Source organism: Neoarius graeffei, chromosome 2 (assembly GCF_027579695.1).
Source record: "Neoarius graeffei isolate fNeoGra1 chromosome 2, fNeoGra1.pri, whole genome shotgun sequence".
In the NCBI taxonomy this organism is placed as follows: Eukaryota; Metazoa; Chordata; class Actinopteri; order Siluriformes; family Ariidae; genus Neoarius; species Neoarius graeffei.
Window position 1 is genome coordinate 111,512,584 of NC_083570.1, and position 24,763 is coordinate 111,537,346.

General features: G+C 40.4%; 1 protein-coding gene across 4 annotated transcripts in view; it reads right to left on the bottom strand.

The window, feature by feature from the left end:
• Positions 1-24,763, bottom strand: part of map7d1b (MAP7 domain containing 1b) — a 139,427-nt gene that overhangs the window by 12,097 nt on the left and 102,567 nt on the right. For 2 of the 4 annotated variants that reach the window (XM_060915363.1, XM_060915364.1), the window contains 9 exons: positions 21,109-21,213; positions 11,575-11,694; positions 9,814-9,938; positions 9,601-9,722; positions 9,239-9,492; positions 8,819-9,068; positions 5,505-5,664; positions 3,270-3,374; positions 3,133-3,183 (listed from right to left, as the gene is read on the bottom strand). In XM_060915363.1, the coding sequence (XP_060771346.1) occupies positions 3,133-3,183; positions 3,270-3,374; positions 5,505-5,664; positions 8,819-9,068; positions 9,239-9,492; positions 9,601-9,722; positions 9,814-9,938; positions 11,575-11,694; positions 21,109-21,213 (1,292 nt within the window). The remainder of the gene's footprint in view (positions 1-3,132; positions 3,184-3,269; positions 3,375-5,504; positions 5,665-8,818; positions 9,069-9,238; positions 9,493-9,600; positions 9,723-9,813; positions 9,939-11,574; positions 11,695-21,108; positions 21,214-24,763) is intronic. The other 2 variants (XM_060915366.1, XM_060915365.1) reach the window with 1 other exon arrangement.

Sequence of the window (24,763 nt, forward strand, 5' to 3'; positions counted from 1 at the left end):
GATAGATTGATGATAGATTTTATAATAGTATTGATTTGTATGTAATAGTCCAATGTCCTGCATTTTGACATGGGTAAATGTGTTGCATCTGCTTAGCTACTATAGCCTGTTAGCCCCAGATTTTTTTTTTCCTCCATACATGAAGCCTACTCGCGACCCCCCTGGAGTACCTCCGCGCCCCACCAGGGGGGCGCGCCCCCCCGGTTGAGAACCACTGACATAGGAGAAAAGTCTGCAGGTTATGAAGGTATTCATGGCGGGTTTGGTTACAGTGATCGCAACCCTGAGGGCGAGAGGCTGTTGGAATTCTCTATGGCTAATGATCTTGACATTTGCAACTCCTTCTTTAAGAAGAAAGTTAATCATTTGATTACATACCAATCTGGAGGATCCTCTAGCCAAGTTGATTATATTCTTGTGAAACGGAGCAAGTTTGGACTTGTCACCAACACCAAAGTAATTTCTGGTGAGGAATGTGTCACGCAGCACAAGTTACTTGTCTGTGACCTCTCTTTCAAATCTATCAAGGCCCGTAAGCAATCCTTTACCCCTAAACTTCACACCTGGAAGCTAAGAGACCCTGAGATAAAGAAGAGTTTCTTGAAAGTTGTTGAAGCTGAGCTATCCAACAACAATAACAACAACAACAACAACAACAACAACATCTCCACTGTTGAAAAAAGCTGGCAGCTCCTGAAAAATAGTCTGTTGAAAGCAGCTTATGAAGTGTGTGGTGTTACAAAGAAGAGAATCAGAAGGTGGGAAACCTGGTGGTGGGATGAGTCAGTCAACCATGCCGTGTGTGAAAAAAGGCGCCTTTGGAAGGCCTGGAAGAAAGGTGGGAGTAAAGAAGATTACCTTGCAGCCAAGCGCACAGCCAAGCGTGCAGTCTTTGAAGCAAAAAAGAGAGCAGAGGAAAATCGGTTTTGTGACATAGATGTATTCCGTGTGGCCAAACAGATGAAAAGAGAACAACTTGATATAGTGGGCGAGAACTGCATTAGAGATGATGAAGGCAATCTGTGTCTCAGTAACGAACAAAAGAAGAAGGCTTGGAAAGAGCATTACGAACGTCTGCTCAATGAAGAATTCCCCTGGAGTGCTGAAGACCTTCCTGTTGCTGGCCCCCTCATCCTCGTGACAGGTGCCATGATGGCTGAGGCAATCACCAAAATGAAGCCTGGAAAATCCCCTGGCCCAAGTGGTATTGTGGCTGACATGCTCAAAGCGTCCATTGCTGTTAGCTGTCCCATGCTAACTAAGCTTGCAAATGCCATCATCGCTGAAGGTCGTATTCCCACAGACTGGGACAACAGTTTCATCATCAATCTGTACAAAGGCAAGGGAGGTGCAACAGATAGAGGCAACTACAGGGGCCTGAAGATGACTGAACACTGTCTGAAGGTTATTGAAAGAGTGCTAGATAAAGTGTTAAGAGAAATTGTAGTTATCTCTGAGTTTCAGTTTGGTTTTGTGCCAGGCAAAGGAACGAGCGATGCCATCTTCATTGTAAGGCAGTTGCAGGAAAAGTATTTGGCTAAGAAGCGTAACATATATTTTGCATTTGTGGATCTGGAAAAGGCGTTTGATCACGTGCCTCGTGACATGCTATAGTTGGCCATGAGACACATTGGCATCCCAGAATGGATCGTGAGAACAGTCCAGGCTATGTACTGGCATGCTACGAGCAAAGTTAGGATAAACAATTCCTTCAGCGAAGACTTCGATGTCAATGTTGGCATGCGTCAAGGATCCATCCTCAGTCCATTTCTTTTTGTCATCGTACTGGAAGCCTTATCCCATGATTTTTCAACCGGTGCACCTTGGGAGCTACTCTATGCTGACGACCTGGTGATCGCTGCGGAGTCCCTTGATGAGCTCACTGATAAGTTTCTTCTGTGGAAAAGTGGCTTCGAGTCCAGAGGACTGAGAGTCAATATGAAGAAAACAAAGGTGATGATATCTGGCCCTAACCTTAACACCTTGAGGGACTCTGGTAAATATCCTTGTGGCGTCTGCAGGAAAGGTGTTGGCCGTAATTTCATCTTCTGTAACGATTGCAAGCACTGGGTACACAAGAAATGCACAAACATACGTGGCAGGCTATCTGCTGTTCCCAATTTCAGATTTGGTCTCGCACGTCCCATTGTCGGCAAGCAATGTAATCAGGTGGCTATTGGCACTCATGAGCTTGACACTGTTGACTCTTATTATTACCTTGGTGACAACCTATGTGCTGGCGGTGGCTGTGAGCTTGCCACTATAACGCAAACTAGGTCAGCCTGGAAGAAATACAGAGAGCTCCTGCCCCTCCTGTCATCTAGGAGTGTATCTTGGAGCATTCGTGGCAGATTCTACAACTCCTATGTTCGTAGCGCAATGCTATATGCTGGCCGATTGAAAAGGAGGATCTCAGGCGCCTGGAGCGTAATGAAAGAGCTATGCTGCGTTGGATGTGCCATATTAAGCCGGGTGTTAACATCAGTACTGAAGACCTTCGCCAGAAGTTGAGCCTGACTGATCTCGTCTTGGAGATCAGATACAGGCGCCTTCGATGGTTTGGCCACGTCCATCGCGGCTCCCAAACCATCAAAGACATCACAAACCTGCAAGTGGCTGGGAAACGGAAGAAGGGTCGACCGAGAAAGTCATGGAAGGAGTTAGTGGTTGCCGATTTGAAGGACTGAGGCCTTTTGGCCAGTGACGCTCTAGATAGAGACTATTGGAGGAGGAGGCTACAAACTCACATGCACCGTCTGACACACTAGTAGTGTTTCAAACAGACGTAAAAAGGATGAGTAAGTAAGTAACAGGTTTGTTTGTTTTTCAATTGAATTGTACGGGTTATTGGTCACATTAAAGGTGGGAAAAGTTTTGAAATTATTTATCGTGGTCTCATTTTTTTAACGTCAGAAAAACCGATCATTTTAACAGGGTGTGTACACTTTTTATATCCACTGTAATACCTTTGACAAATTTAATCACAGTTTTAAGAGAACAACTTGGAGATGATAATATAACCATACTGGAATGATACCATGGCAACGAGGAATGAATTCAGGAAAATTATTATTATTTTTAATTTATTGTGTGTTTTCGTGTTAACGTGACTGGAGAACTTTGGGAGCTCACCTTGTCTCCTGTGTCGCTCTTACGAGTTCTCTTCATGATTTCCTCCAGACGCTGCACACACACACACGCATCATGGTTAATGTAACATCCAGTTTGTTCGAGACAATATCTAATAATATTCTCCGTCTCTCACACACCTTCTTCCTCTCCAGACGTTCCTGCTCCTCTTTCTGAAAGTGCTTCTCTCTCTCCAGCCTCTGACGCTCCGCCTCCTCTCGAGCCTTCGACTCCGCCTCCTCTCTCTGAAAAATAAACAGACAAGATAAACAATTGTCCACGATTTTTCTCCAAGTCATAAAAGTCCTACACAGTGAGCGCATTTCCTCATCCTGCCACCAGGGGGAGGCAAAGTTCTACAACTTGTTCTTCTCCTGTTACTTATCTGTGTTTTCTCACTAATACTTTAAAATCACACAGACGTTCTGTGAGTCACATCAGAAACACTAAAACACTGGGCCGAATATATTCTACAAGTCACAGATGCATATTAATGCGCTCGTTCTAATACGTCATCACACGCTGCTGTGGTGTAAGAGGAATAAAACACTTGGGGATGTGCAGATATAGGAAAATAATCAACTCTAGGGTGATAACAGTAACTAAAATCCCAAATCCTGCAGTGCTGATGCTGGACACAGAAAATCTCATCTCATCTCATTATCTCTAGCCGCTTTATCCTGTTCTACAGGGTCGCAGGCAAGCTGGAGCCTATCCCAGCTGACTACGGGCGAAAGGCGGGGTACACCCTGGACAAGTCGCCAGGTCATCACAGGGCTGGACACAGAGAATAATTATAACAATTAAAACACACTTTTAGTTGAAAGAAAAATGAGATGATATCACCAGTCCCTGCCCCATGTGTGAGACTGTGTACAGCTGGGTTGCCATGGTAACTTGGTTCTCAGCGATCATGCTGGCGCAGAAAAAGAAGTCGACGATGAAGTAAACGGATAAATTATTTTGGTGATGAAATAAAAGCTCATTTCACAGGCAGTTTAAAATGACACCTCTCGTCTTATCAGCCAGCTGGAACGACCACGACGGCTCGGGGCAAAAACAGCAACACTTTACAGGTATAAATACAGCATGCTGATACAGCAGGGGGACGAGGAGACATGGAGCTGCAATGTCACTGTGAAGGACACCAGCTGGAGACATGTCCATTCTGAACATCTCTCTTTCCATCTCTCTCTTTCTCTGTCCCCTTGTCCATCTCTCTCTTTGTCTGTCCTCTTGTCCATCCCTGTCTCTTTGTCCCCGTCCTTCTCTCTTTCCATCTTTCTTTTTCTGTACCCTTGTCCATCTCTCTCTTTGTCTGTCCCCTTGTCCATCTCTATGTCCCCTTGTTCTTCCCTCTCTTTCCATCTTTCTGTCCCCTTGTCCATCTCTCTCTGTCCCCTTGTCCATCTCTCCCTCTTTGTCTGTCCCCTTGTCCATCTCTCTCTCTTTGTCCCCCTGTCCTTCTCTCTCTTTCCATCTTTCTTTTTCTCTGTCCCCTTGTCCATCTCTCTCTCTGTCCCCTTGTCCATCTCTCTCTTTCTGTCCCCTTGTCCTTCTCTCTCTTTCCATCTTTTTGTCCCCTTGTCCATCTCTCTCTCTTTCTGTCCCCTTGTCCATCTCTCTCTCTTTCTATGTCCCCTTGTTCTTCTCTCTCCAGCTTTCTCTTTCTCTGTCCCCTTGTCCATCTCTCACTTTCCATCTCTCTCTTTGCCTGTCCCCTAGTCCATCTCTTTCTGTGCCCCATCCTTCTGTCTCTCTCTGTCCCCTGTTCTTCTCTCTCTTTCCATCTTTCTCTCTCTGTCCCCTTGTCCATCTCTCTCTTTCTCTGTCCCCTTGTCCACCTCTCTCTTTCTATCTTTCTCTCTGTCCCCTTGTCCATCTCTCTGTCCCCTTGTCCATCTCTCTTTCCATCTTTCTCTTTCTGTCCCTTTGTCCATCTCTTTCTAGATCCCCTTAATCTTCTCTTACTCTCTCTCTGTCCCCTTGTCCTTCCCTCTCCCATCCTCTTCCTACTCTCCCTTTTCCTCCCTTCTTTCTTCTGCTCCTTGTGCTTTTCATGTCCTTTCTCTCTCGCCCCTCCCCCCTACTGATCATCCTGTAGGAGGTTGTGTGTGAGGGTGAGACGGGCCTTTCACACTGCTCATGGCTATTGTCTGTGTGCTGATTTAATGCACCTCAGTGCGCTCTGCTCTCCCATTAAATGGAATCCAACAGAAACCGAAAGGAGAGAGCTCGCTTTGTGCTGTACAGTTACAGAGGAGCTGTTCAGGGAAATCGAAATGACAAAGCTCACAAGACAAAACACTGCAGATCTGCACGCAACATTTCTGTGGAATAATGATGTAAAGACTCTCCTTTCGCTCGGCGCTCACCTGTTTCTGGAGACGCATGTTCTCCTCCTGCTCGGCGCGAGCTCTCTCCTGCGCCTCCTTCTCCTCCTGCAGACGCTGTCGCTCTGCCATTAACCGCTGCTCCTCCTCCCTGCGCCTCCTCTCCTCCTCCTCACGCTGGGCGCGCTCCTCCTGTAGAGCTCTGAGAGCAAACACATACACACAGATTAAACATATTAAAAATAAACACACATTACAGATATAGAGTGAAAATCTATAACATGATGTTAATGTCTAGAGTCACAGTAAATTACAAAAATACAGTGTCTTGAATAATCACAAACCTAAACTATAGATAATATTAAAGGGGGGCGGCACGGTGGTGTAGTGGTTAGCGCTGTCGCCTCACAGCAAGAAGGTCCTGGGTTCGAGCCCCGGGGCCGGCGAGGGCCTTTCTGTGTGGAGTTTGCATGTTCTCCCCGTGTCCGCGTGGGTTTCCTCCGGGTGCTCCGGTTTCCCCCACAGTCCAAAGACATGCAGGTTAGGTTAACTGGTGACTCTAAATTGACCGTAGGTGTGAATGTGAGTGTGAATGGTTGTCTGTGTCTATGTGTCAGCCCTGCGATGACCTGGCGACTTGTCCAGGGTGTACCCCGCCTTTCGCCCGTAGTCAGCTGGGATAGGCTCCAGCTTGCCTGCGACCCTGTAGAAGGATAAAGCGGCTAGAGATAATGAGATGAGATGAGATGAGATATTAAAGGGGCTATGTATTAACTGATCATTTAAAACATAAAAACACAAATAATGTGCAAAGACTGGGTGAGGCATTCATATTATTTATGACTGTAGATTCCATGCAGATCTCATGCACATTGGGGTATCAGTAGATCTGTTTTTAATTATTTAATTCATAAGCGCTAATGCTGTCACAACATTGCAAAAGACAGTACAGGTTCACTTTCACACAAAACGCTCTCACATTCATATGAAACACCCTCACGTTCATATGAAACACCCTCACGTTCATATAAAACACCCTCACATTCATATAAAACACCCTCATGTTCATATAAAACACCCTCACATTCACTAATTGTTCTTGAATTCACACAAAATGCTCTCATGTTCATATAAAACACCCTCACATTCATATAAAACACCCTCACGTTCATATAAAACACCCTCACATTCATATAAAACACACTCACATTCACTAATTGCTCTTGAATTAAAAAAAAAAACGCTCTCACATTTATATAAAACACACTCACATTCATATAAAACACCCTCAGGTTCATATAAAACATCCTCATTCACTAATTGATCTTGAATTCACACATAACACTCTCACATTCATATAAAACACTCAAATTCATATAAAACACCCTCACAATTCACTAACTGCTCTTGAATTCACACAAAACGCTCTCACATTCCTATAAAACACCCTCATGTTCATATAAAACACTCTCACATTCATACAAAACACCCTCACATTCATATAAAACACCCTCACATTCACTAATTGATCTTGAATTCACACATAACACTCTCACATTCATACAAAACACTCTCATATTCATATAAAACACTCATATTCATATAAAACACCCTCACAATTCACTAATTGCTCTTGAATTCACACAAAACGCTCTCACATTCATATAAAACACTCTCACATTCACTAATTGCTCTTGAATTCACACAAAACACTCTCACATTCATATAAAACACTCTCACAATTCACTAATTGATCTTGAATTCACACAAAACACTCTCACATTCATATAAAACACTCTCACATTCACTAATTGCTCTTGAATTCACACAAAACGCTCTCACATTCATATAAAATTGATCTTGAATTCACACAAAACACTCTCACATTCATATAAAACACTCTCACATTCACTAATTGCTCTTGAATTCACACAAAACGCTCTCACATTCATATAAAACACTCATATTCATATAAAACACTCTCATGTTCATATGAAACACTCACATTCATATAAAACACCCACATTCACGAATTGCTCTTGAATTCACATGAAATGCTCTTCATTCACATATGTTCTCACACTTGCATAAAACACTCTCACATTCATATAAAACACCCTCACATTCACATAAAGCACTCAAATTTGCATAAAACACATGCTCGCAAAACACTCACATAAAATCCTCTCTCAGGCACACAAAAAGCTCTCACATTCACATTCAAGACTGACAATCACATCCTCTCTCATGCACATGCAATGCTCTTGCATCCACATAAAAAGCTCTCACATAAAACCCTCACTTTCACATAAGATTCTCTTAAACATACAATGCTCTCATGTTCACATAAAATGCTCTCACTTTCACATAAAATGCTTTCACTTTCACATAAAATTCTCTCACTTTCACATAAAAACCTCACTTTCACATAAAATTCTCTCATTCACATAAAATTAGTCACGTTCACATAAAAACCTCACTTTCACATAAAATTCTCTCATTCACATAAAATTAGTCACTTTCACATAAAAACCTCACTTTCACATAAAATTCTCTCACTTTCACATAAAAACCTCACTTACACATAAAATTCTCTCATTCACATAAAATTAGTCACTTTCACATAAAAACCTCACTTTCACATAAAATTCTCTCACTCACATAAAAACCTCACTTTCACATAATTCTCTCACTTTCACATAAAATGCTCTCACTTTCACATAAAATGCTCTCACTTTCACATAAAATTCTGTCACTTTCACATAAAAACCTCAGTTTTACATAAAATTCTCACATTCAGATAAAACGCTCTCACATTCACATAAAATTCTCTCACATTCACATAAAATGCTCTCACTTTCACATAAAATTCTGTCACTTTCACATAAAAACCTCAGTTTCACATAAAATTCTCACATTCAGATAAAATGCTCTCACATTCACATAAAATTCTCTCACATTCACATAAAATGCTCTCACTTTCACATAAAATTCTCTCACAAATAAGTTTTTACTTCAGCCCACTCCTTTTCGGACATGTAAACTCAAAACTGCTTAGTGCGTCCTTGTTTGTATTTTTGTTTTGTTTTCTTTTGTTTTGATACAATATTATTATTACCTATATTATTTATGGTTTATTTTCTAATTTAGTGGCTTTTTACGTATTCTTGTGCAAATGCTGTTTTGCTTTTCTTGTTTTCTGCTTATTTATTCATTGTTTGTTTACATGTTCGAAATAAACTATCAACTAACATTCACATAAAATGCTCTCACATTCACATAAAATGTTCTCACTCACATAAAACACTCTCACATTCACAGAAAATGCTCTCAGGTTCGCTCTCAGGTTCTCCCACCTGTTCCTCTGCTCCTGCTCCAGTCTCTCCTGCTCCTCTCTCTCTCTCTGCTCTCGAGCTTGCCGCCGTTTCTCCGCCAGCGTCCGGGTCGCCTCCTCCGGGTCTGTAGTACCTGCCATCGGCTTGGTAACGGGAGGGGTGGGGTCAGGCGGAGGTGTGGGTGTGGGCTCTGGGGTCTGAGGAGCTGCTGTGATTGGCTCGGCGGCAGGAGCCGGTGGTGCTGGAGAGGCAGAGACTGTGATGGCAGGAACTGAAATGATAAAACAGAGAGGAAACTGAGCATGGGATATGTTTAAGAGATTAAACATCACTGTCTTTCCTTTAATATATATTGGCTTTCCAAAGCCCTTCTAATGATGACTTTCTACTGAAAGACTCTCAGGTTCTCCTGTGAAAATCAGCCCTGCTGATCAGACTCACTCTTGGCGTCTTTAGCAGGTCCGGTTTGAGCTGGCTGTTCTTTCTTCTTTTCCGTCACGGTGACAGTGCTCACGGCGGGGGCCTGCACTCGGGCCGGGGTCTGTGCACGTCGGGGTCGGGTTTTAGTGGCAGGAGGAGTTCGGCCTGAGGAGGAGGTGGATGGGGGTTTAGGGGACACGGCAGGACTGGGGGACAGGGGACGACTCCTGGAGGGAGCGGGGGAGGAAACTCGACTCTTAGGTTTAACATTGGTGCTGAAAAAAAGGAAGAATGAGAAAAAAAACAAGATTAAAATATTACCTTAAAATCTTTATAATCTTAAGTTGTTGTCAGTGTGGATTAATATCTGTTTGCTGACACACCTGAGCTCAGGTTTGGGTTGTGTGATTGACTCGGACTGTCTCTTCTTCTGCACTTTCTCTTTAGTGATGGCGTTCTTCTCTTTTTCATTCTCCCTCTCCTTGTCCTTCTTCTCCTTCTTAGCCTGTCAAAAGTCAAGTGTTTGTTTGTAAGTGTGTGTACCTGTCGTGGGCATGAGTATGCGTGTGTATGAATGTGTATGAGTGTGTGTGTACCGGTGCAGAGTTGCGTCTGCGTTGGCGCTGTGTGATATCTGGTGTGCTGGAACTCCAACGGTCTGCGTTGTGCTGGTGGGAGCAGGCGGCTAACGGAGACGCAGACGGAGAACGGGAACACTGATCTGAGAACACACACACACACACACACACACACACCATACACAGTTATTCATCCTGATTATCCAGATTAGCTATATAAGCAAACCAAACTGACAATAATCTGAGATCAGACTCAGGAACACTGTTTAACAGTTTGAATGTATAATCAGACTTTACCGAGCTTAGAGCTGATCTGAGATCAGAATCAGTCATATAGTCAGGTTTTACTGAGCTTAAAGCTGATCTGAGATCAGACTCGGTAACACTGTTTAACAGTTTGAATGTATGTATAATCAGACTCAGTCGTATAATCAGGCTTTGCTGAGCTTAAAGCTGATCTGAGATCAGACTCAGCAAGACTAACATTCTGAATGTATAATCAGACTTTACTGAGCTTAAAGCTGATCTGAGATCAGACTCAGTTACAGTTTAACAGTTTGAATGTATGTATAATCAGACTCAGTCGTATAATCAGGCTTTGCTGAGCTTAAAGCTGATCTGAGATCAGACTCAGCAAGACTAACATTCTGAATGTATAATCAGACTTTACTGAGCTTAAAGCTAATCTGAGATCAGACTCAGTAACAGTGCTTAACAGTTTAGTTGTATAATCAGACTTTACTGAGCTTAAAGCCGATCTGAGATCAGACTCGGTAACACTGTTTCACAGTTTGAACATATAATCAGACTTTACCAAGCTTAAAGTTCATCTGAGATCAGACTCAGTAAGCCTAACAGTCTGAATGTGTAATCAGACTTTACCAAACTTAAAGCTGATCTGAGATCAGACTCAGCAAGACTAACATTCTGAATGTATAATCAGACTTTACTGAGCTTAAAGCTGATCTGAGATCAGACTCAGTTACAGTTTAACAGTTTGAATGTATAATCAGACTTTACTGAGCTTTACAGTCTTTACAGACTCAGTAACAGTGCTTAACAGTTTAGTTGTATAATCAGACTTTACTGAGCTTAAAGCCAATCTGAGATCAGACTCAGTAACACTGTTTCAGTTTAAATACATAATCAGACTTTACTGAGCTTAAAGTTGATCTGAGATCAGACTCAGTAAGCCTGATCAGACTTTACCAAACTTAAAGCTGATCTGAGATCAGACTCAGTTACAGTTTAACAGTTTGAACATCTAATCAGGCTTTACTGAGCTTAAAGCTGATCTGAGATCAGACTCAGTAACACTAACATTTTGAAGGTATAATCAGACTTTACTGAGCTTAAAGCTGAGCTGAGATCCGATTCAGTAATGCTGTTTAACAGCTTGAATGTATAAGTTGATCTGAGATCAGACTCAGTAACACTGCTTAACAGTCTGAACGTATCAGACTCAGTAACACTAACATTTTGAAGGTATAATCAGACTTTACTCAGCTTTAAGCTGATCTGAGATCAGAATTAAACTCTGCCCGCTGTTTATTATTTTATCCTACACTACACAACTTTGAACAGATCGCTGGTCTGTTATCAAACTGTTCATCAAACCATCTAAAGGTTAGATATATTATTTTATTAATTATGCAAATAAACGCAGGTTTAATTAGACAGCTTCATTTGCATAAATACACAATTTTTTTTAAAAAGCTTCTAACACAAAAAATACTTGTCAGAATTCCTGCAAAGATTAATTGTGTGTGTTACACTCACGAGGGTCGCTGCTGTTCAGGAGTGTGGCAGCACTGCGGCTTCTGGCCAGGAAGGACAGCGTCGGGGTCATGAGCCTCTCCACGATGCGACTCTCCCACGGGCTCAGGCGCAGGCTACGAGCTGCCAGGAGAGGGTGCCGTTAGTCAACGCACGCGCGCACACACACTCCCCTACACACTGCACTCGGGTACTTTCTCTCATTCTTCCAGCCAGCACGCGAGCTGAATTTAGTACACACTTCTGAATTATGATATTAAATAATAATTTATGGTGCCCTTTAAGCAGTAAAATATTTGCACACAAAGTGCCAGTAAAAAAAAAAATCGCAATCGCAAAAATTATTATGAAAACTATAATGCTAAAGAGGAAAATTTAAAGTAAAAAAAAATAATTAATTTTACTGATTAAAATTAATCTTAAAATATTATTTATGAACTACTGCAAGAACCTGTCAGACAAATAAAAAAAAAACCCTGTTGTGTATTTTATTGCATTGTTAAACTAAACTGTTCATTTTCCATAATAAAAACAAAACAACAATTACATCAAAGTTCAGCTTTGTAAAATTAGCAACTACAAACTAAGATATGACTATGTATTTTTGCCTGACAATTGAAACTAAATCCAAAATGATTGTCAAATCTGCGATTGTGAAACCGATATCACATGATCATGTGTGTGTCGAGCTCGGTTCTCCATTGTTCTCGACAGGAAGTGTTCAAACATGTCAACTCGGAGCTCCTCAAATACACACTACACCCGTGTTCTTCATTAAATATTCACTTCCCTTAGACCACCTTCTCGCCCTTGTGCACACTAACATGGATGGTACAGTATTTATTAGAACCTTTCCATCAAATCTTGCATTTTTGCATCATGTTAAATAATTTGTCCAATCGCAGTGAAACACCGAGATGATAAAAACGGTGCAGGAGTCTGAGATTTGGTTAAAAACAAATAAACAAACCAACAAACAAGCTACTTTAGCAGCTAAAGAAGTCTTTAATTAATCCTACTGGCAATTTTCACCACTCCTCCTCAGATATAAGGCTCCTGAACATGACTACTTTGTCGTTTAAAGATCCCACACTATTCTTTAGAGGACTAACAAAAGAACGTTAGCTCGCAAAAAAGCCAGAAGCTTCCATTAATAGCTCGCTCCATTATCCATTATCCATTGTAATTAATTTATAGATGTCCAGACTACTGTTCTTTAAAAAATGACATATTCAGAACAAAATCCTTTTCATTAAAGGGGGTGTGTGTAAATCTGACAACGCCACTCCCTCTGCTGAAACTAGAGATGAGTTTCCTTTAAAACCAAAAGGGGTGGAGCTAAGCAGCTATGTTCTAACTGTGGGTGGAGCCAAGCAGCTCTGTTTAATAGTAAGTGGAGTTATAAAGCTTTGTTCTGACTGTGGGAGGAGCTAAGCAGCTCTGTGCTGACTGTGGGTGAGCTAAACTAGCTATGATCTAACTGTGGGTGGAGTTAAACAGCTTTGTTCAAACTATCGGTGGAGTTAAACAACTCTGTTCTGACTGTGGGAGGAGCTAAGCACCTCTTGGGCTTAAGTAGCTCTGATCTAATTGTGGGAGGAGCTATGCAGCTCTGTTTAACAGTGGGTGGAGTTAATCAGCTCTGTTATGACTGTGGGTGGAGTTAAATAACCCTGAACTAAGAGTGGGAGGAGCTAAGCAGCTGTATTCGAACTGTGGGTGGAGCCAAGCAGCTCTGTTCTGACTGTAAGAGGAGCTAAGCTGCTCTGTTCTGACTGTGGGTGGGCTTAACTAGCTATGATCTAACTGTGGGTGGAGTTAAACAGCTTTATCCTGACTGGGGGTGGAGTTAAGCAAATCTGATCTAACTGTGGGAGGAGCTAAGCACCTCTGTTCTGATCGTGGGTGGGCTTAAGTAGCTCTGATCTAACTGTGGGAGGAGCTAAGCAGCTCTGTTTAACAGTGGGTAGAGTTAATCAGCTCTCTTCTGACTGTGGGTGGAGTTAAGCAGTTCTGATCTAACAGTGCGAGGAGCTAAGCACCTCTGTTCTGATTGTGGGTGGGCTTAAGTAGCTCTGATCTAACTGTGGGAGGAACTAAGCAGCTGTTTAACAGTGGGTGGAGTTAATCAGCTCTGTTATAACTATGGGTGGAGTTAAATAACTCTGATCTAACAGTAGGAGGAGCTAAACAGCTCTGTTCTAACTGTGGGTGGAGCTAAGCAGCTCTGTTCTAACTGTGGGCGGAGTTAAGCAGTTCCGTTCAAACTATTGGTGGAGTTAAACAACTCTGTTCTGACTGTGGGTGGAGTTAAGCAGTTCTGATATAACTGTGGGAGGAGCTAAGCACCTTTGTTCTGACCATGAGTGGGCTTAAGTAGCTCTGATCTAACTGTGGGAGGAGCTAAGCAGCTCTGTTCTAACTGTGGGTGGACTTAAACAGCTCTGATCTAACTGTGGGTGGAGCCAAGCAGCTCTGTTCTAACTGTGGGTGAAGGTAAACAGCTCTGTTCTGACTGTGGGTGGAGTTAAGTAGCTTTGATCTAACTGTAGCCAAGCAGCTCTGTTCAACAGTGGGTGGAGTTAAACAGCTCTGTTCCATCAACAGCAAGTTTCCATCAATGAACAGTTTATAACTTCAACAAAACAGACTTATAGAAGCGAGTTATTTATAGCCATGTTTTCTGTTATCACCCAGATGAGGATGGGTTCCCTTTTGAGTCTGGTTCCTCTTGAGGTTTCTTCCTCATGTCGTCTGAGGGAGCTTTTCCTTGCCACCGTCGCCACAGGGTTATCATTGGGGATAGATTAGGGATAAAATTAGCTCATGTTTAAAGTCTTTAAATTTCTGTAAAGCTGCTTTGCGACAGTCTGTTGTTAAAAGCTCAATATAAATAAGCTTGAATTGACTCGACTTGTTCTAACTGTGGGTGGAGCCAAGCAGCTCTGTTTAACAGTGGGTGGAGTTAAACAGCTTTGTTATAACTGTGGGTGGAGCCAAGCAGCTCTGTTTAACAGTGGGTGGAGTTAAACAGCTTTGTTATAACTGTGGGTGGAGCTAATTTCTGTGATGGAAATTTAACTAGCTAGATCTATGCCAATATTGTGAATTTTTCTGAAAAGAGTATTAACAGGTGTGGAAACAATGAAACATCACAATTGGATGAATTTAATTTGGAAATATAATCAGCTTATGCCCTATACAGCTTTTATTTCTCTTGTCTCACACACACACACACACACACACACACAGTACACAGGAGCAATAAACCGATTCAAGGTCATCAGTTATGGGCTGGTATACTGCACAAACCTCTGTTGCTAAGCAACGACTGTTCTTTTTCCCCCCTCACTGCGGCAAGACATCCAGCGGAGACGCTGTACTTGCATACGTATATATATGCAACCCCAAATCAGAAAAACTTGGGACGGTACGGAAAATGCAAATAAAAAAAGAAAGCAGTGATTTCTAAATTGACTTTGACTTGTATTTCATTGCAGACAGAATGAGCAAAAGATATTTCATGGTTTATCTGGTCAACTTCATTTCATTTGTTAATATATACAGTTAGATAACATCAGAAACATTATAAAGTGGAACATGCTTTACTGTCCCAACTTTTTTTTTTAAATGTGTTAAGAATCAAAATTGAAATGTGTTTATTAAAACAACAACAACAATAAAATTCATGAGGTAAAGCATCAAATAATATGCTGATGTATTGTTTTGAGTGGAATACAGGTCAAAGATTATTTACAAATCATTGTTTTCAGTTTTAATTTCAATTTCAACATACCGTCCCAACTTTTTCTGATTTGGGGTTGTGTATATACAGTATATAACAATTAATAACAATATAAAAACAACCACACACAACAAAAAAAAACCCACGCTGCTACTTAAAGCTATACCGCCTTTCAGATTTTTCAAGTGTAGGTCATAAAATGAATTTTCCTGAAGACCCAGTTATTTTTGTTTAGTGGACCGAAAGCTACTGAATTTGAATCACAGACTTCCAATTGTATTATTTTTTTTAAAAATAGAACAATTAATGAGTTTAGGGCTATGTGGCTATAAACTGTCTGCTATTTTTTCCTGCTTCACCATGACCCAATACAAGATACTACGTCATGCATCACATCACGTGGTGGGCTTTCCCTGTTCATGCAAGGCATTGTCAACTAACAGGTGCCTTGTCAAAAGATAATTAGTTAATAAGCACAAAAACTGGAATACTTTGTGCATGTAAATGTAGTGATTGAAATACCTATACATATAGATTTAAAGCTATACTGCCTTTCAGGTTTTTCAACTGAAGGTCATAAAAAGAATTTTCCCAGACACTCAATTATTTTTCTTTAGTGGACTGAAAGCTACTGAATTCGAATCACAGACTTCCAATTTTATTCGTTTTTTAAACAAATCAATTAATGAATTTAGAGCCATGTGGCCCTAAAGTCTCCGCTATTTTTTCCTGCTTCACCATGACCCAATACAAGATACTACGTCATGCATCACATCACGTGGTGGGCTTTCCCTGTTCACGCAAGGCATTGTGGGATACAAATTTGAAACAGGAGAGAAAAATGGAGGACGTGAGTGTTCGAATGAAACGTGAAAGACCAACTACAGTAATGAAAAGCGAGAAGAAAAGATGTTATGTTATATACGAAGGAAAGGAAATGCAGGCCCAAACTAATAAATATCGGCGGTCAGCGAGCACCTTGGTGTGATCAGCTGTTCGTTTAGCGACAGAATGATGGAACTGTCAGTGCACGCTCAAAGATAAACCTGTAGATGGCAGTAATGCAACACTGTGGATGCCAGCTGCTGTAAAACCCAAAAGAAGAAGAAGGTGGTAAACCTGCGCATGCGCACACACACGGACTTCCTCTGTCTGCTTGACTGCGCGAAGCGAGCGATTTCATGCACATTATTTGCTTTAATCCCCTCAAATTAAATAACTTCCCAGCCACAGAATGGCCTGATATTTTGTGAGATATTACAGAAATAAACAGATATCACAATGACCACATTTCAGAGGGAACTAAATTTCACCGATTTTATGAAATCGAAAGGCCGTCAAGCTTTAATAAATAAACCAGTTTAAATGTATGTAGAGAAATGTAGCTTGTATTGATACAACAGCGGAGCTGAATTCTAAAATCTGATTGGCCAGAAAGTGTGTATTGTTTTAGTGTCACAGGATAGCTCTAACATGACCGATAGGTTTACAGTAATGCACTCAGTGCAATATGTTATAATTTCTATAGTAACAGCTCATTTACAGAGACTTGTACAGCGGATCTAATAAACGGGTTTGTTGGAAATCGTTGATGCGCTGATGTTTTTTTGTTTGTTTGTTTGGAGGCATTTAACATGTATGGAAAGAAATGACCCAACATAGAAAAGTTTTCAAGACAGAAGGGTTTACGCTTTCTCGTTCCTTAGTAAAGAGAGAGAGAGAGATGGTGAGAGAGACAGAGAGAGAGAGAGGGCAAGCGAGAGAGAGAGAGCTGTGGGTGAGAGCTGGATATCTTTAACATACAGTGGTGCTTGAAAGTTTGTGAACCCTTTAGAATTTTCTATATTTCTGCATAAATATGACCCAAAACATCATCAGATTTTCACACAAGTTCTAAAAGTAGATAAAGAGAACCCAGTTAAACAAATGAGACAAAAATATTATACTTGGTCATTTATTTATTGAGGAAAATGATCCAATATTACATATCTGTGAGTGGCAAAAGTATGTGAACCTTTGCTTTCAGTATCTGGTGTGACCCCCTTGTGCAGCAATAACTGCAACTAAACGTTTGCGGAAACTGTTGATCAGTCCTGCACACCGGCTTGGAGGAATTTTAGCCCGTTCCTCCGTACAGAACAGCTTCAACTCTGGGATGTTGGTGGGTTTCCTCACATGAACTGCTCGCTTCAGGTCCTTCCACAACATTTCCATTGGATTAAGGTCAGGACTTTGACTTGGCCATTCCAAAACATCAACTCCATTCTTCTTTAACCATTCTTTGGTAGAACGACTTGTGTGCTTAAGGTCGTTGTCTTGCTGCATGACCCACCTTCTCTTGAGATTCAGTTCATGGACAGATGTCCTGACATTTTCCTTTAGAATTCACTGGTATAATTCAGAATTTATTGTTCCATCAATGTTGGCAAGCCGTCCTGGCCCAGATGCAGCAAAACAGGCCCAAACCATGATACTACCACCACCATGTTTCACAGATGGGATAAGGTTCTTATGCTGGAATGCAGTGTTTTCCTTTCTCCAAACATAACGCTTCACATTTAAACCAAAAAGTTCTATTTTGGTCTCACCCATCCCAAAACATTTTTCCAATAGCCTTCTGGCTTGTCTATGTGATCTTTAGCAAACTGCAGACGAGCAGCAATGCTCTTTTTGGAGAGCAGTGGCTTTCTCCTTGCAACCCTGCCATGCACACCATTGTTGTTCAGTGTTCTCCTGATGGTGGACTCATGAACATTAACATTAGCCAATGTGAGAGAGGCCTTCAGTTGCTTAGAAGTTACTCTGGGGTCCTTTGTGACTTCGCCGACTATTACATGCCTTGCTCTTGGAGTGATCTTTGTTGGTTGACCACTCCTGGGGAGGATGACAATGGTCTTGAATTTCCTCCATTTGTACACAATCTGTCTGACTGTGGATTGGTGGAGTCCAAACTCTTTAGAGATGGTCTTGTAACCTTTTCCAGCCTGATGAGCATCAACAACGCTTTTTCTGAGGTCCTCAGAAATCTCCTTTGTTCGTGCCGTGATACACTTCCACAAACGTGTTGTGAAGATCAGACTTTGATAGATCCCTGTCCTTTAAATAAAACAGGGTGCCCACTCACACCAGATTGTCATCCCATTGATTGAAAACACCTGACACTAATTTCACCTTCAAATTAACTGCTAATCCTAGAGGTTCACATACTTTTGCCACTCACAGATATGTAATATTGGATGATTTTCCTCAATAAATAAATCACCAAGTATAATATTTTTGTCTCATTTGTTTAACTGGGTTCTCTTTATCTACTTTTAGGACTTGTGTGAAAATCTGATGACGTTTTAAGTCATATTTATGCAGAAATATAGAAAATTCTAAAGGGTTCACAAACTTTCAAGCACCACTGTATGATCTCGTGTTACTTTTGTACTGATCAAAGATACTATTATTAATAATGTTGAATTGTTCTCGCCATACAATTAAAAGTAGACTAAGACCGTTCATGGGATGAAACCCATAGTTTGAAAGGTTTTGAATGTTTTGCATGACATGCATCTTGTCTAGTAAGATCTTGCGAGGTTGCTGGGACAACTATCACAATTCATGTCATTTTTGTACTGATCTAAGGGTAAGGTTCTAGCCATAAGTTCTCAGAGTTGTTTTTGTTTCAATAAAAATATTTCAAATTTACTCATGTTTGCTAGTATTTTCTTATCTGTGAGCTTTTTTTAAATTTTTATTTTTTTATTAGGCCACACCAATTCAATTAGTTGGTTCTCGGAATCGGCGCTTGAAGAAAATGCAAAATGAAAAAAAAAAATTTAAATCAAACTCCCGCCAACAAAAAAGGTCACGTGATGTGAGGTCACGTGACGTCGAAAACCAATCAAATCGCCCCTTTCACTTTCGATAAAGACTTGTGGAAGAAACATGCCTGTGGAGGGGAGTCCTGTAAAGCCTGTGTTTGTGATTGTTAGGATATTCAGCAAACAGAAGCGTAAAATCTTGGTTTGCCTGTATTGTTTGGTCTATTTCCACCGCTAATTTTACCATCAGAGCATTTTTAAAATTTTATTTTTATTTCGCCCGCTCGCTTCATATTTTTCCTGAAAAAATCTGAGAACCAACTAATTAAATTGGTGTGGCCTTAGTGTTATAAAACGGAAAAATAAAGCAGAATTGGCCGTTTTTAAAGCAGAATCAGGGGTTTTATACCGTAAACCAGAATTTACGGATCCCTGAATATTGTATCTAACGACATACAATTGAAATGTGTGATGTGTCATTAATTAATAAAGTAAATAATTGGCAAATTGCTGCGGTATAAGCAGAATAACACACTCTACGCCACGCTGTTAGACAAAAGTACCGTATTTTCTGGACTATAAGCCGCTACTTTTTTCCTAGGTTTTGAACCATGCGGCTTATACAAAGGTGCGGCTATTCTGTGGATTTTTCTTCCACCGCTAGGGGCGCTCTAACCGGAAGTAGAATAAAAAATAAGATAGACGGAAAATCAATGCAAAGAAGAATTAGCAGATCTTTAGCAGATAGAACACGCACGACAAATTACTAACTGGTAATTATTTTCAAATCCAGCGAAGATGATTAAAGTGACTTGTGGTTTCAAACACAGGAGAAATGAAGGTAAATAAATACCGGTTATTTTCTCTTGGTTCTGTTCCGTTTTAATCAGCAAAGTTGCTGCCGTGTTAAAAGGCACTGTTCGGAAAGAATCTGTTCAGGTACATGCATGTACATTTACAGTACAAAATCGTTCTGTACATGCAGTAAATATCTAATTTTTCAACATAGATATCTGCGGCTTATAGCCCGGTGCGGCTTGTATATCTTTTTTTTAATTTTTTTTAAAAAATAGAGCGGATGCGGCTTATATACAGGTGCGCTCTATAGTCCAGAAAATACGGTAATACACTTTGGGGTGTAACAGTGATCTGCTTCGTATCGTGCCACATCACACCACCCCTGCCGTGCGTGTATTATTTTCATATAACCACGAACTCCGACAATGTTTGGAGGATTGTTCTTAATAAAGCCTATGGTGAGCATCTGTACTCACGTCCTCACGTTAAAACACTGTGCAGTTCTGTTAATGTTAATAGACTACGTTGTGTAAACCTCGTAGGTCCAGTGCAAAAGCATGTCTTGGCTGAAAAGAGCATTGTTGATATGTGATTTTTGACAAAAAAAAAATCTCTTTAGATGGATTTTTTTCTATTTGGAGTACTCGGTCTCATTTAATGAAATGTTAGGGAGAGGGTTATTAATTCTCACTGACATCCCAGTTCCTTGTTAATGTTTGATATGTATAATTCATAATTCACTCACAGTCACATTCCAGCTGCACCAACACAGTACACCACATACAGAGGAAGAGGGACAACCCAAAACAAACACGACGGTGGAGAAGGAAGTGACTCGTGAAAAAAAAAAAAAAGACAACAACAACAACAAAAGCACCAGCACTACCACCACTACCGCCACCATTACAGCCACAAAGAGCCAGCCATATCACTACTCAACCACCACAACAAGCCATGAGATGTGTGGGTTGATGAGGAACTCAAAATTACCCACAATGCAACACAGGGAGAAAGGGGTTGATTGTGAGAATGACTACTGATCACCAGGGACAAGCAGGCAGGCAGGCAGGCAGGAAGGTCACCAGGGACAACGAATTAACAGGGAAAAAATGATTTTTAAATAAAGATGGAGTCTGAAAAGGGGAAGGAGGGGTGGGGGAATACACGTACGCCGCTCGAGCTTACTTCGTTTGGGCGAGTTCCACAGCGTCGCCGACGACTTGGACAGCCTGTTGCTAATGACAGGCTCTGTCTGGCGCGGCAGGTTTACGGTGGAGGAAGAGCATCTGCCTGCACCAGAGAGAACGGAACACACACACACATACACACACGTTCACAGAGACTCATATCGAAGGAAGGAAACTGATCCGGTGTTGGAGCAACGCCACCAGGACGTCCTGGAAGCTGACTCAGTCTCGTCCCAATACCGCCTGTAACACTACTACTTCTTACTCAGAAGTGTACCAGATATCACTACAAAGCTATATGAGCTATGAACACGTGCTCACTTTATTTACATAAATATTCCACATAAACAGCCGACTCTTGCGATATTCACCACTTTAGAAGTAAAAATTTTCGAGCCCATGGAAGTACAGAATTGCGATCAATGCTACGTGTATTTATTGTGTAAAAAAACTTTTCTTAAGAATTTACCAGCACAAGTGAGGTAAACTCACTTATCTTCACGTCATATTTGTTCTCTTTTCATGGTCTTTATAAAACACTTAACAATTACATGCTAAAAAATCTTACCTCAGTTATTAAGCCTAGGTCACAACCGGACGTACGATTTTTTGGCCGTGCGATTTTTGGCGTTTGCCCAAATCGCTGCGTTTTTTTTTGTTCGTGGAGAAGGACGCACGTTGGCCGTAAGTTTGTCTTGCAACCTGAAAAAAACGTAAGCACCCGTAGAGTTTGTTTGACATGACAAAGAACCTCTGCGGACAGTCTACGGCACGAAAATCAGCACGTCACACGCGCGCCCTCCGTGCGTTTTTTGCACGTAGACCGGCCGTAGGAGCACGTACGGCCGGTTGTGACCTAGGCTTCAGTTATATAGCTAAATACAGCAAATAACTGAGGGAAATTTAGCTAGCACACAGCTATTTAGTCATACTAAGCCTTTTCTTAAGTATTTACCAATACAGCTAAAGGCCCCGTCACACTTATTCGGAATTAGCAGGAATCAAGCAGAACCAGCCGGAATGAAAAATTTTTCAAAATTCGTGCCACATTCGGGGGGAATTTCAAACTGACCAACATTCTTACAGCTTTGTAAGAATGCCGTTCGAATACTTAGAATCCGCTTCGAACCTGCCTCGAATGATTCTTGCACATTCCGGGTGTATTAGCTTTCGAATGCAGTTCAAATGTAGTTGGAACACAGTAGGAATACCTAGAATGCTGTTAGAATGCAGCAAGAATATTAAGAATGCACTTCGAATGGCGTACAAGTGCAGTTCGATTGCTGCCCGAATACCACCCGAAGTCTGGTCGGAAGGTGCCTCGAATGCTGTCAGAACGCTCCCGGAATAGCTCCTGTTTTGAATGTCTAAGAATTCAAAGAGAATGCAGCTCGAATACTTAGAATGTACTTCAAATATCCCGGAATATACGAAGAATTTTCATTCCGACGGCATTCCGGCTCATTCGAGGCACATTCGGGACATTCTGGCAGGATTTGAAGTGGCTTGCCATTTCGATTTTTCCCTTGAACGCGATCAGAATGTTTCGAATGCTGTTGGAATGCCGTAAGAATATTTAGAATGCAGTCAGAATGCAGTTAGAATACACTTCGAATGCTGTTCGATATTTCTCCGCTTCGAATACACCTCGAATGTTTTGAGCATGAACAAACCATTTGGGCCGGCCATAAGAATGAACTCGAATGTTTGGAATGCACTCAGAATTTTTAGAATGCACTTCGAATATCCCGGAATATATGAAGAATTTTCATTCCGACGGCATTCCGGCTCATTCCGCCTCTAGTGTGACTGCCCCCTAAGGTAAATGTTGATCTTCCCAAATTTTTGTTCTGTCATATTAATTACGTCTGGTTAGTTGGAGTAACCCTTTTCCTAAACATGTACCAACACATCTGAGGTTGGTCTTTCAAACATTTTTTTTGTTCTATTTTCACTATAGATTATTTAACTATAGTTCACACTGTTACTAAATATAGCTAATATCTGAGGTAAATTTAGCTATAGGGAACACTAAAACTAATTATAGCTAATAACTGGGATACACTTAGCTACTAGTACTTGGTTGTTTAAGCATTTTCTTTGAAATTTACCAACATATCTAAGGTAAACTGTTCTATTTCGACTATCTTGTTAGCTAAGTACAGCTAATGCTTGAGGCAAATTAATTAGCGCATTGTTGTTTAGTCATACTACTTTAGTAACTATTGGTCATATCAATAGTTCTTATTCTATTTTCACTGTCTTACTGGCTAAATATAACTAATATCTGAGGTAAATTTAGTGAGCATGTTGTTTAGTCATACTACTGAGGTAAATATTGATCTTATCAACAGTTTTTATTCTATTTTCACTGTCTTACTGGCTAAATATAACTAATATCTAAGGTAAATTTAGTGAGCATGTTGTTTAGTCATACTACTGAGGTAAATATTGATCTTATCAACAGTTTTTATTCTATTTTCACTGTCTTACTGGCTAAATATAACTAATATCTGAGGTAAATTTAGTGAGCATATTGTTTAGTCATACTACTGAGGTAAATATTGATCTTAACAGTTTTTATTCTATTTTCACTGTCTTACTGGCTAAATATAACTAATACCTGAGGTAAATTTGGTGAGCACGTTGTTGTTTAGTCATACTACTGAGGTAAATATTGATCTTATCAACAGTTTTTATTCTATTTTCACTATCTTACTGGCTAAATATAACTAATATCTGAGGTAAATTTAGTGAGCATGTTGTTTCGTCATACTACTGAGGTAAATATTGATCTTATCAACAGTTTTTATTCTATTTTCACTGTCTTACTGGCTAAATATAACTAATATCTGAGGTAAATTTAGTGAGCATATTGTTTAGTCATACTACTGAGGTAAATATTGATCTTAACAGTTTTTATTCTATTTTCACTGTCTTACTGGCTAAATATAACTAATACCTGAGGTAAATTTGGTGAGCACGTTGTTGTTTAGTCATACTACTGAGGTAAATATTGATCTTATCAACAGTTTTTATTCTATTTTCACTATCTTACTGGCTAAATATAACTAATATCTGAGGTAAATTTGGTGAGCACGTTGTTGTTTAGTCATACTACTGAGGTAAATATTGATCTTATCAACAGTTTTTATTCTATTTTCACTATCTTACTGGCTAAATATAACTAATATCTGAGGTAAATTTGGTGAGCACGTTGTTGTTTAGTCATACTACTGAGGTAAATATTGATCTTATCAACAGTTTTTATTCTATTTTCACTATCTTACTGGCTAAATATAACTAATCTCTGAGGTAAATTTGGTGAGCACGTTGTTGTTTAGTCATACTACTGAGGTAAATATTGGTCTTATCAACAGTTTTTATTCTATTTTCACTATCTTACTGGCTAAATATAACTAATATCTGAGGTAAATTTAGTGAGCACGTTGTTGTTTCGTCATACTACTGAGGTAAATATTGATCTTATCAACAGTTTTTATTCTATTTTCACTATCTTACTGGCTAAATATAACTAATATCTGAGGTAAATTTAGTGAGCACGTTGTTGTTTCGTCATACTACTGAGGTAAATATTGGTCTTATCAACAGTTTTTATTCTATTTTCACTATCTTACTGGCTAAATATAACT